Source organism: Schistocerca americana, unplaced genomic scaffold (genome assembly GCF_021461395.2).
Source record: "Schistocerca americana isolate TAMUIC-IGC-003095 unplaced genomic scaffold, iqSchAmer2.1 HiC_scaffold_493, whole genome shotgun sequence".
In the NCBI taxonomy this organism is placed as follows: domain Eukaryota; kingdom Metazoa; phylum Arthropoda; class Insecta; order Orthoptera; family Acrididae; genus Schistocerca; species Schistocerca americana.
In genome coordinates this window covers 16,484-27,988 of record NW_025726229.1, presented here as the reverse complement: position 1 = coordinate 27,988, position 11,505 = coordinate 16,484, and the positions used below count along the sequence as shown (strand labels likewise).

Below are 11,505 nucleotides of genomic sequence, written 5' to 3'. Positions count from 1 at the left end.
AAGTTGAGCTTTCCTCTCAAGTTGAGCAGTCCGCTCAAGCTGAGGGGTCCTCGCAACCTGCGCTTTCCTCGCAAGCTGTGCTGTCTTTGGTAGCTGTGCTGTCCTCGCAAGCTGTGCTGTCCTCACAAGCTGTGCTGTCCTCGCAAGCTGTGCTGTCCTCGCAAGCTGTGCTGTCCTCGCAAACTGCGCTGTCCTCGCAAGCTATGCTGTCCTCGCAAGCTGTGCTGTCCTTGGAAGCTGTGCTGTCCTCGCAACCTGTGCTGTCCTCGCAACCTGTGCTGTCCTCACAAGCCGTTCTCTCCTCGCAAGCTGTGCTGTCCTCGCAAGCTGTGCTGTCCTCGCAAGCTGTGCTGTCCTCGCAAGCTGTGCTCTCCTCGCAAGCTGTGCTGTCCTCGCAAGCTGTGCTGTCGTCTCAAATTGAGCTGCCCTCTCAAGTTCAGTTCCCCTCTCAAGTTGAGCTGTCCTCTCAAGTTGAGCTGTCCTCTCAAGTTGAGCTGTCCTCTGAAGTTGAGCTGTCCTCTCAAGTTGAGCTGTGACGTTGAGCTGTCCTATCAAGTTGAGCTGTGCTCTCAAATTGAGCTGTCAAGTTGAGCTGTCCCCTCAAATTGAGCTGTCTTCTCAAGTTGAGCTGTCCACTCAAGTTGAGCTGTCTGCTCAAGTTGAGCTGTCCTCTCAAGCTGAGCTGTCCTCTCAAGTTGAACTGTCCTCTCAAGTTGAACTGTCCTCGCAAGCCGTGCTGTCCTCGCAAGCTGTGCTTTCCTCGCAAGCTGAGCCGTCCTCGCAAGCTGTGCTGTCCTCGCAAGCCGTGCTGTTCTCGCAAGCTGTGCTGTTATCGGAAGCCGTGCTGTCTTTGCAAGCCGTGCTGTCATCGCAAGCCGTGCTGTCCTCGCAGGCTTTGCTTTCCTCGCAAGCTTTGCTGTCCTCGGAAGCTGTGCTGTCCTCTCAAGTTGTGCTGTCCTCTCAAGTTGAGCTGTCGTCTCAAGTAGAGCTGTCCTCTCAAGTAGATCTGTCCTCTCAAGATGAGCTGTCCTCTCGAGCTGTCCTCGCAAGTTGAGCTGTCCTCTCAAGATGAGCTGTCCTCTCAAGTTGAGCTGTCCTCTCAAGTTGAGCTGTCCTCTCTACTTGAGCTGTCCGCTCAAGTTGAGCTGTCCTCCCAAGTTGAGCTGTCCTCTCAAGCTGAGCTGTCTTCGCAACCTGTGCTTTCCTCGCAAGCCGTGCTGTCCTCGCAAGCTGTGCTGTCCTCGCAAGCTGTGCTGTCCTCGCAAGCTGTGCTGTCCTCGCAAGCTGTGCTGTCCTCGCAAGCTGTGCTGTCCTCGCAAGCTGTGCTGTCCTTGGAAGCTGTGCTGTCCTCGCAACCTGTGCTGTCCTCGCAACCTGTACTGTCCTAACAAGCCGTTCTCTCCTCGCAAGCTGTGTTGTCCTCGGAAGCTGTGCTGTCCTCGCAAGCTGTGCTGTCCTCGCAAGCTGTGCTGTCCTCGCAAGCTGTGCTGTCCTCGCAAGCTGTGCTGTCCACGCAAGCTGTGCTGTCGTCTCAAGTTGAGCTCCCCTCTCAAGTTCAGCTGCCCTCTCAAGTTGAGCTGTCCTCTCAAGTTGAGCTGTCCTCTCAAGTTGACCTGTGGTCTCAAATTGAGCTGTCAAGTTGAGCTGTACTCTCAAGTTGAGCTGTCCTCTCAAATTGAGCTGTCCTCTCAAGTTGAGCTGTCCTCTCAAGTTGAGCTGTCCTCGCAAGCTGTGCTGTCCTCGCAAGCTGTGCTGTCCTCGCAAGCCGTGCTGTCCTCGCAAGCTGTGCTGTCCTCGCAAGCCGTGCTGTCCTCGCAAGCCATGTCGTCCTCGCAAGCTGTGCTGTCCTCGCAAGCTCTGCTGTCCACGCAAGCTGAGCTGACCTCCCAACCTCTGCTGTCATCGCAAGTCGTGCTGTCCTCGCTAGCCGTGCTGTACTGAGAAGCCGTGCTGTCCTCGCAAGCTGTTCTGCCCTCGCAAACTTTGCTGTCCTAGCAAGCTTTGCTGTCCTCGCAAATTGTGCTGTCTTCTCAAGTTGTGCAGTCCTCTCAAGTGCAGCTGTCCTCTCAAGTTGAGCTGTTCTCTCAAATTGAGCTGTCCTCTCAAGTTGAGCTTTCCTCTCAAGTTGAGCAGTCTGCTCAAGTTGAGCTCTCCTCTCAAGTTGAGCTGTCCTCTCAATCTGAGCTGTCCTCGCAAGCTGTGCTGTCCTCGCAAGCTGTGCTGTCCTCGCAAGCTGTGCTGTCCTCGCAAGCTGTGCTGTCCTCCCAGCGGTGCTGTCCTCGCAAGCTGTGCTGTCCTCACAAGCTGGGCCGTCCTCGCAAGCTTTGCTGTCCTTGGAAGCTGTGCTGTCCTTGCAACCTGTGCTGTCCTCGCAACCTGTGCTGTCCTCGCAAGCCGTTCTCTCCTCGCAAGCTGTGCTGTCCTCGCAAGCTGTGCTGTCCTCGCAAACTGTGCTGTCCTCGCAAAATGTGCTGTCCTCGCAAGCTGTGCTGTCCTCGCAAGCTGTGCTGTCGCCTCAAGTTGAGCTGCCCTCTCAAGTTCAGCTGCCCTCTCAAGTTGAGCTGTCCTCTCAAGTTGAGCTGTCCTCTCAAGTTGAGCTGTCCTCTGAAGTTGAGCTGTCCTCTCAAGTTGAGCTTTCCTCTCAAGTTGAGCAGTCCGCTCAAGTTGAGCTGTCCTGTCAAGTTGAGCTGTCCTCTCAAGCTGAGCTGTCCTCGCAACCTGTGCATTCCTCGCAAGCTGTGCTGTCCTCGCAAGCTGTGCTTTCCTCGCAAGCTGTGCTGTCCTCGCAAGCTGTGCTGTCCTCGCAAGCTGTGCTGTCTTCGCAAGCTGTGCTGTCCGTGCAAGCCGTGCTGTCCTCGCATGCCGTGCTGTCCTTGCAAGCTCTGCTGTCCTCGTCAGCTTTGCTGTCCTCGCAAGTTGTGCTTTCCTCCCAAGTAGTGCTTTCCTCTTAAGTAGTGCAGTCCCCTCAAGTTGAGCTGTCTTCTCAAGTTGAGCTGTCCACTCAAGTTGAGCTGTCTGCTCAAGTTGAGCTGTCCTCTCAAGCTGAGCTGTCCTCTCAAGTTGAGCTGTCCTCTCAAGTTGAACTGTCCTCGCAAGCTGTGATGTCCTCGCAAGCTGTGCCGTCCTCACAAGCTGTGCTGTCCTCGCAAGCTGTGCTGTCCTCGTTAGCTGTGCTGTCCTCGCAAGCTGTGCTGTCCTTGCAAGCTCTGCTGTCCTCGCAAGCTGTGCTGTCCTCGCAAACTGTGCTGCCCTTCGTAAGCTGTGCTTTCCTCGCAAGCTGTGCTGTCCTCGCAAGCTGTGCTTTCCTCGCAAGCTGACCCGTCCTCACAATCTGTGCTGTCCTCGCAAGCCGTGCTGTTCTCGCAAGCTATGCTGTCATCGGAAGCCGTGCTGTCTTCGCAAGCCGTGCTGTCATCGCAATCCGTGCTGTCCTCGCAAGCTTTGCTTTCCTGGCAAGCTTTGCTGTCCTCGGAAGCTGTGCTGTCCTCTCAAGTTGTGCTGTCCTCTCAAGTTGAGCTGTCCTCTCAAGTTGAGCTGTCCTCTCAAGTTGAGCTGTCCTCTCAAGATGAGCTGTCCTCTCAAGTTGAGCTGTCCTCTCAAGTTGAGCTGTCCTCTCAAGTTGAGCTGTCCTCTCTCGATGAGCAGTCCTCTCTAGATATGCTGTCCTCACAAGTTGTGCTGTCCTCTCAAGTTGAGCTGTCCTCTCAAGTTGAGCAGTCCTCTCAGTTTGAGCTGTCCTCGCAAGCTGTGCTGTCATCGCAAGCTAAGCTGTCCTCCCAACCTCTGCTGTCCTCGCAAGCCGTGCTGTCCTCGCTAGCCGTGCTGTCCTCAGAAGCCGTGCTGTCCTCTCACGCTTTGCTGTCCTAGCAAGCTTTGCTGTTCTCGCAAGCTTTGCTGTCCTCGCAAGTTGTGCTATCTTCTCAAGTCGTACAGTCCGCTCAAGTTGAACTGTCCTCTCAAGTTTAGCTGTTATCTCAAGCTGAGCTGTCCTCGCAACCTCTGCTTTCCGCGCAAGCTCTGTTGCCCTCGCAAGCTGTGCTGTCCTCGCAAGCTGTGCTGTCCTCGCAAGCTGTGCTGTCGTCGCAAGCTTTGCTGTCCTCGCAAGCTGTGCTGACCTCGCAAGCTGTGCTGTCGTCTCAAGTTGAGCTGCCCTCTCAAGTTCAGCTGCCATCTCAAGTTGAGCTGTCGTCTCAAGTTGAGCTGTCCTCTGAAGTTGAGCTGTCCTCTCAAGTTGAGCTGTCAAATTGAGCTTTCCTCTCAAGTTGAGCTGTCCTCTCAAGTTGAGCTGTCCTCTCAAATTGAGCTGTCCTCGCAAGATGTGCTGTCTTCGCAAGCTGTGCTGTCCTCGCAAGCCGTGCTGTCCTCGCAAGCCGTGCGGTCCTCGCAAGCTGTGCTGTCCTTACAAGCCGTGCTGTCCTCGCAAGCCGTGCTATCCTCGCAAGCCGTGCTGTCCTTGCAAGCCGTGCTGTCCTTGCAAGCTGTGCTGTCCTCGCTAGCTGTGCTGTCCTCGCAAGCTGTGCTGTCCTCGCCAGCTTTGCTGTCCTCGCAAGTTGTGCTTTCCTCTCAAGTAGTGCTTTGCTCTCAAGTAGTGCTGTCCTCTCAAGTTGAGCTGTCTTCTCAAGTTAAGCTGTCCTCTCAATTTGAGCTGTCCCCTCAAGTTGAGCTGTTCGCTCAAGTTGAGCTGTCCTCTCAAGTTGAGCTTTCCTCTCAAGTTGAGCAGTCCGCTCAAGCTGAGGGGTCCTCGCAACCTGCGCTTTCCTCGCAAGCTGTGCTGTCTTTGCAAGCTGTGCTGTCCTCGCAAGCTGTGCTGTCCTCACAAGCTGTGCTGTCCTCGCAAGCTGTGCTGTCCTCGCAAGCTGTGCTGTCCTCGCAAACTGTGCTGTCCTCGCAAGCTATGCTGTCCTCGCAAGCTGTGCTGTCCTTGGAAGCTGTTCTGTCCTCGCAACCTGTGCTGTCCTCGCAACCTGTGCTGTCCTCACAAGCCGTTCTCTCCTCGCATGCTGTGCTGTCCTCGCAAGCTGTGCTGTCCTCGCAAGCTGTGCTGTCCTCGCAAGCTGTGCTCTCCTCGCAAGCTGTGCTGTCCTCGCAAGCTGTGCTGTTGTCTCAAATTGAGCTGCCCTCTCAAGTTCAGTTCCCCTCTCAAGTTGAGCTGTCCTCTCAAGTTGAGCTGTCCTCTCAAGTTGAGCTGTCCTCTGAAGTTGAGCTGTCCTCTCAAGTTGAGCTGTGACGTTGAGCTGTCCTATCAAGTTGAGCTGTGCTCTCAAATTGAGCTGTCAAGTTGAGCTGTCCCCTCAAGTTGAGCTGTCTTCTCAAGTTGAGCTGTCCACTCAAGTTGAGCTGTCTGCTCAAGTTGAGCTGTCCTCTCAAGCTGAGCTGTCCTCTCAAGTTGAACTGTCCTCTCAAGTTGAACTGTCCTCGCAAGCCGTGCTGTCCTCGCAAGCTGTGCTTTCCTCGCAAGCTGAGCCGTCCTCGCAAACTGTGCTGTCCTCGCAAGCCGTGCTGTTCTCGCAAGCTGTGCTGTTATCGGAAGCCGTGCTGTCTTTGCAAGCCGTGCTGTCATCGCAAGCCGTGCTGTCCTCGCAAGCTTTGCTTTCCTCGCAAGCTTTGCTGTCCTCGGAAGCTGTGCTGTCCTCTCAAGTTGTGCTGTCCTCTCAAGTTGAGCTGTCCTCTCAAGTAGAGCTGTCCTCTCAAGTAGATCTGTCCTCTCAAGATGAGCTGTCCTCTCGAGCTGTCCTCGCAAGTTGAGCTGTCCTCTCAAGTTGAGCTGTCCTCTCAAGTTGAGCTGTCCTCTCAAGTTGAGCTGTCCTCTCTACTTGAGCTGTCCGCTCAAGTTGAGCTGTCCTCCCAAGTTGAGCTGTCCTCTCAAGCTGAGCTGTCTTCTCAACCTGTGCTTTCCTCGCAAGCCGTGCTGTCCTCGCAAGCTGTGCTGTCCTCGCGAGCTGTGCTGTCCTCGCAAGCTGTGCTGTCCTCGCAAGCTGTGCTGTCCTCGCAAGCTGTGCTGCCCTCGCAAGCTGTGCTGTCCTCGCAAGCTGTGCTGTCCTTGGAAGCTGTGCTGTCCTCGCAACCTGTGCTGTCCTCGCAACCTGTACTGTCCTAACAAGCCGTTCTCTCCTCGCAAGCTGTGCTGTCCTCGGAAGCTGTGCTGTCCTCGCAAGCTGTGCTGTCCTCGCAAGCTGTGCTGTCCTCGCAAGCTGTGCTGTCCTCGCAAGCTGTGCTGTCCTCGCAAGCTGTGCTGTCCACGCAAGCTGTGCTGTCGTCTCAAGTTGAGCTCCCCTCTCAAGTTCAGCTGCCCTCTCAAGTTGAGCTGTCCTCTCAAGTTGAGCTGTCCTCTCAAGTTGACCTGTGCTCTCAAATTGAGCTGTCAAGTTGAGCTGTACTCTCAAGTTGAGCTGTCCTCTCAAATTGAGCTGTCCTCTCAAGTTGAGCTGTCCTCTCAAGTTGAGCTGTCCTCGCAAGCTGTGCTGTCCTCGCAAGCTGTGCTGTCCTCGCAAGCCGTGCTGTCCTCGCAAGCTGTGCTGTCCTCGCAAGCCGTGCTGTCCTCGCAAGCCGTGTCGTCCTCGCAAGCTGTGCTGTCCTCGCAAGCTCTGCTGTCCACGCAAGCTGAGCTGACCTCCCAACCTCTGCTGTCATCGCAAGTCGTGCTGTCCTCGCTAGCCGTGCTGTACTGAGAAGCCGTGCTGTCCTCGCAAGCTGTTCTGCCCTCGCAAACTTTGCTGTCCTAGCAAGCTTTGCTGTCCTCGCAAATTGTGCTGTCTTCTCAAGTTGTGCAGTCCTCTCAAGTGCAGCTGTCCTCTCAAGTTGAGCTGTTCTCTCAAATTGAGCTGTCCTCTCAAGTTGAGATTTCCTCTCAAGTTGAGCAGTCTGCTCAAGTTGAGCTGTCCTCTCAAGTTGAGCTGTCCTCTCAATCTGAGCTGTCCTCGCAAGCTGTGCTGTCCTCGCAAGCTGTGCTGTCCTCGCAAGCTGTGCTGTCCTCGCAAGCTGTGCTGTCGTCGCAAGCGGTGCTGTCCTCGCAAGCTGTGCTGTCCTCCCAAGCTGTGCCGTCCTCGCAAGCTTTGCTGTCCTTGGAAGCTGTGCTGTCCTTGCAACCTGTGCTGTCCTCGCAACCTGTGCTGTCCTCGCAAGCCGTTCTCTCCTCGCAAGCTGTGCTGTCCTCGCAAGCTGTGCTGTCCTCGCAAACTGTGCTGTCCTCGCAAAATGTGCTGTCCTCGCAAGCTGTGCTGTCCTCGCAAGCTGTGCTGTCCTCGCAAACTGTGCTGTCCTCGCAAAATGTGCTGTCCTCACAAGCTGTGCTGTCCTCGCAAGTTGTGCTTTCCTCTCAAGTAGTTCTTTGCTCTCAAGTAGTGCTGTCCTCTCAAGTTGAGCTGTCTTCTCAAGTTAAGCTGTCCTCTCAATTTGAGCTGTCCCCTCAAGTTGAGCTGTTCTCTCAAGTTGAGCTGTCCTCTCAAGTTGAGCTTTCCTCTCAAGTTGAGCAGTCCGCTCAAGCTGAGGGGTCCTCGCAACCTGCGCTTTCCTCGCAAGCTGTGCTGTCTTTGGAAGCTGTGCTGTCCTCGCAAGCTGTGCTGTCCTCACAAGCTGTGCTGTCCTCGCAAGCTGTGCTGTCCTCGCAAGCTGTGCTGTCCTCGCAAACTGCGCTGTCCTCGCAAGCTATGCTGTCCTCGCAAGCTGTGCTGTCCTTGGAAGCTGTGCTGTCCTCGCAACCTGTGCTGTCCTCGCAACCTGTGCTGTCCTCACAAGCCGTTCTCTCCTCGCAAGCTGTGCTGTCCTCGCAAGCTGTGCTGTCCTCGCAAGCTGTGCTGTCCTCGCAAGCTGTGCTCTCCTCGCAAGCTGTGCTGTCCTCGCAAGCTGTGCTGTCGTCTCAAATTGAGCTGCCCTCTCAAGTTCAGTTCCCCTCTCAAGTTGAGCTGTCCTCTCAAGTTGAGCTGTCCTCTCAAGTTGAGCTGTCCTCTGAAGTTGAGCTGTCCTCTCAAGTTGAGCTGTGACGTTGAGCTGTCCTATCAAGTTGAGCTGTGCTCTCAAATTGAGCTGTCAAGTTGAGCTGTCCCCTCAAATTGAGCTGTCTTCTCAAGTTGAGCTGTCCACTCAAGTTGAGCTGTCTGCTCAAGTTGAGCTGTCCTCTCAAGCTGAGCTGTCCTCTCAAGTTGAACTGTCCTCTCAAGTTGAACTGTCCTCGCAAGCCGTGCTGTCCTCGCAAGCTGTGCTTTCCTCGCAAGCTGAGCCGTCCTCGCAAGCTGTGCTGTCCTCGCAAGCCGTGCTGTTCTCGCAAGCTGTGCTGTTATCGGAAGCCGTGCTGTCTTTGCAAGCCGTGCTGTCATCGCAAGCCGTGCTGTCCTCGCAGGCTTTGCTTTCCTCGCAAGCTTTGCTGTCCTCGGAAGCTGTGCTGTCCTCTCAAGTTGTGCTGTCCTCTCAAGTTGAGCTGTCGTCTCAAGTAGAGCTGTCCTCTCAAGTAGATCTGTCCTCTCAAGATGAGCTGTCCTCTCGAGCTGTCCTCGCAAGTTGAGCTGTCCTCTCAAGATGAGCTGTCCTCTCAAGTTGAGCTGTCCTCTCAAGTTGAGCTGTCCTCTCTACTTGAGCTGTCCGCTCAAGTTGAGCTGTCCTCCCAAGTTGAGCTGTCCTCTCAAGCTGAGCTGTCTTCGCAACCTGTGCTTTCCTCGCAAGCCGTGCTGTCCTCGCAAGCTGTGCTGTCCTCGCAAGCTGTGCTGTCCTCGCAAGCTGTGCTGTCCTCGCAAGCTGTGCTGTCCTCGCAAGCTGTGCTGTCCTCGCAAGCTGTGCTGTCCTTGGAAGCTGTGCTGTCCTCGCAACCTGTGCTGTCCTCGCAACCTGTACTGTCCTAACAAGCCGTTCTCTCCTCGCAAGCTGTGCTGTCCTCGGAAGCTGTGCTGTCCTCGCAAGCTGTGCTGTCCTCGCAAGCTGTGCTGTCCTCGCAAGCTGTGCTGTCCTCGCAAGCTGTGCTGTCCACGCAAGCTGTGCTGTCGTCTCAAGTTGAGCTCCCCTCTCAAGTTCAGCTGCCCTCTCAAGTTGAGCTGTCCTCTCAAGTTGAGCTGTCCTCTCAAGTTGACCTGTGGTCTCAAATTGAGCTGTCAAGTTGAGCTGTACTCTCAAGTTGAGCTGTCCTCTCAAATTGAGCTGTCCTCTCAAGTTGAGCTGTCCTCTCAAGTTGAGCTGTCCTCGCAAGCTGTGCTGTCCTCGCAAGCTGTGCTCTCCTCGCAAGCCGTGCTGTCCTCGCAAGCTGTGCTGTCCTCGCAAGCCGTGCTGTCCTCGCAAGCCATGTCGTCCTCGCAAGCTGTGCTGTCCTCGCAAGCTCTGCTGTCCACGCAAGCTGAGCTGACCTCCCAACCTCTGCTGTCATCGCAAGTCGTGCTGTCCTCGCTAGCCGTGCTGTACTGAGAAGCCGTGCTGTCCTCGCAAGCTGTTCTGCCCTCGCAAACTTTGCTGTCCTAGCAAGCTTTGCTGTCCTCGCAAATTGTGCTGTCTTCTCAAGTTGTGCAGTCCTCTCAAGTGCAGCTGTCCTCTCAAGTTGAGCTGTTCTCTCAAATTGAGCTGTCCTCTCAAGTTGAGCTTTCCTCTCAAGTTGAGCAGTCTGCTCAAGTTGAGCTCTCCTCTCAAGTTGAGCTGTCCTCTCAATCTGAGCTGTCCTCGCAAGCTGTGCTGTCCTCGCAAGCTGTGCTGTCCTCGCAAGCTGTGCTGTCCTCGCAAGCTGTGCTGTCCTCCCAGCGGTGCTGTCCTCGCAAGCTGTGCTGTCCTCACAAGCTGTGCCGTCCTCGCAAGCTTTGCTGTCCTTGGAAGCTGTGCTGTCCTTGCAACCTGTGCTGTCCTCGCAACCTGTGCTGTCCTCGCAAGCCGTTCTCTCCTCGCAAGCTGTGCTGTCCTCGCAAGCTGTGCTGTCCTCGCAAACTGTGCTGTCCTCGCAAAATGTGCTGTCCTCGCAAGCTGTGCTGTCCTCGCAAGCTGTGCTGTCGCCTCAAGTTGAGCTGCCCTCTCAAGTTCAGCTGCCCTCTCAAGTTGAGCTGTCCTCTCAAGTTGAGCTGTCCTCTCAAGTTGAGCTGTCCTCTGAAGTTGAGCTGTCCTCTCAAGTTGAGCTTTCCTCTCAAGTTGAGCAGTCCGCTCAAGTTGAGCTGTCCTGTCAAGTTGAGCTGTCCTCTCAAGCTGAGCTGTCCTCGCAACCTGTGCATTCCTCGCAAGCTGTGCTGTCCTCGCAAGCTGTGCTTTCCTCGCAAGCTGTGCTGTCCTCGCAAGCTGTGCTGTCCTCGCAAGCTGTGCTGTCTTCGCAAGCTGTGCTGTCCTTGCAAGCCGTGCTGTCCTCGCATGCCGTGCTGTCCTTGCAAGCTCTGCTGTCCTCGTCAGCTTTGCTGTCCTCGCAAGTTGTGCTTTCCTCCCAAGTAGTGCTTTCCTCTTAAGTAGTGCAGTCCCCTCAAGTTGAGCTGTCTTCTCAAGTTGAGCTGTCCACTCAAGTTGAGCTGTCTGCTCAAGTTGAGCTGTCCTCTCAAGCTGAGCTGTCCTCTCAAGTTGAGCTGTCCTCTCAAGTTGAACTGTCCTCGCAAGCTGTGATGTCCTCGCAAGCTGTGCCGTCCTCACAAGCTGTGCTGTCCTCGCAAGCTGTGCTGTCCTCGTTAGCTGTGCTGTCCTCGCAAGCTGTGCTGTCCTTGCAAGCTCTGCTGTCCTCGCAAGCTGTGCTGTCCTCGCAAACTGTGCTGCCCTTCGTAAGCTGTGCTTTCCTCGCAAGCTGTGCTGTCCTCGCAAGCTGTGCTTTCCTCGCAAGCTGACCCGTCCTCACAATCTGTGCTGTCCTCGCAAGCCGTGCTGTTCTCGCAAGCTATGCTGTCATCGGAAGCCGTGCTGTCTTCGCAAGCCGTGCTGTCATCGCAATCCGTGCTGTCCTCGCAAGCTTTGCTTTCCTGGCAAGCTTTGCTGTCCTCGGAAGCTGTGCTGTCCTCTCAAGTTGTGCTGTCCTCTCAAGTTGAGCTGTCCTCTCAAGTTGAGCTGTCCTCTCAAGTTGAGCTGTCCTCTCAAGATGAGCTGTCCTCTCAAGTTGAGCTGTCCTCTCAAGTTGAGCTGTCCTCTCAAGTTGAGCTGTCCTCTCTCGATGAGCAGTCCTCTCTAGATGTGCTGTCCTCACAAGTTGTGCTGTCCTCTCAAGTTGAGCTGTCCTCTCAAGTTGAGCAGTCCTCTCAGTTTGAGCTGTCCTCGCAAGCTGTGCTGTCATCGCAAGCTAAGCTGTCCTCCCAACCTCTGCTGTCCTCGCAAGCCGTGCTGTCCTCGCTAGCCGTGCTGTCCTCAGAAGCCGTGCTGTCCTCTCACGCTTTGCTGTCCTAGCAAGCTTTGCTGTTCTCGCAAGCTTTGCTGTCCTCGCAAGTTGTGCTATCTTCTCAAGTCGTACAGTCCGCTCAAGTTGAACTGTCCTCTCAAGTTTAGCTGTTATCTCAAGCTGAGCTGTCCTCGCAACCTCTGCTTTCCGCGCAAGCTCTGTTGCCCTCGCAAGCTGTGCTGTCCTCGCAAGCTGTGCTGTCC

General features: G+C 55.3%; 2 protein-coding genes across 2 annotated transcripts; both read right to left on the bottom strand.

The window, feature by feature from the left end:
* Positions 1 to 1,014: 1,014 nt before the first annotated feature.
* LOC124585282 (repetin-like) lies at positions 1,015 to 3,757 on the bottom strand. The gene is made up of 3 exons (XM_047131387.1): positions 3,405 to 3,757; positions 1,939 to 3,313; positions 1,015 to 1,896 (listed from the first exon to the last, which is right to left on the bottom strand). The coding sequence occupies exons 1-3, from the start codon at positions 3,755 to 3,757 to the stop codon at positions 1,015 to 1,017; spliced, it is 2,610 nt and encodes an 869-aa protein (XP_046987343.1).
* Positions 3,758 to 8,457: 4,700 nt separating this feature from the next.
* On the bottom strand, positions 8,458 to 11,200 carry LOC124585281 (repetin-like). Its single transcript, XM_047131386.1, has 3 exons — positions 10,848 to 11,200; positions 9,382 to 10,756; positions 8,458 to 9,339 (listed from the first exon to the last, which is right to left on the bottom strand). Exons 1-3 carry the CDS (start codon positions 11,198 to 11,200, stop codon positions 8,458 to 8,460), a joined length of 2,610 nt encoding a protein of 869 aa, XP_046987342.1.
* Between the last annotated feature and the right edge of the window lie 305 nt (positions 11,201 to 11,505).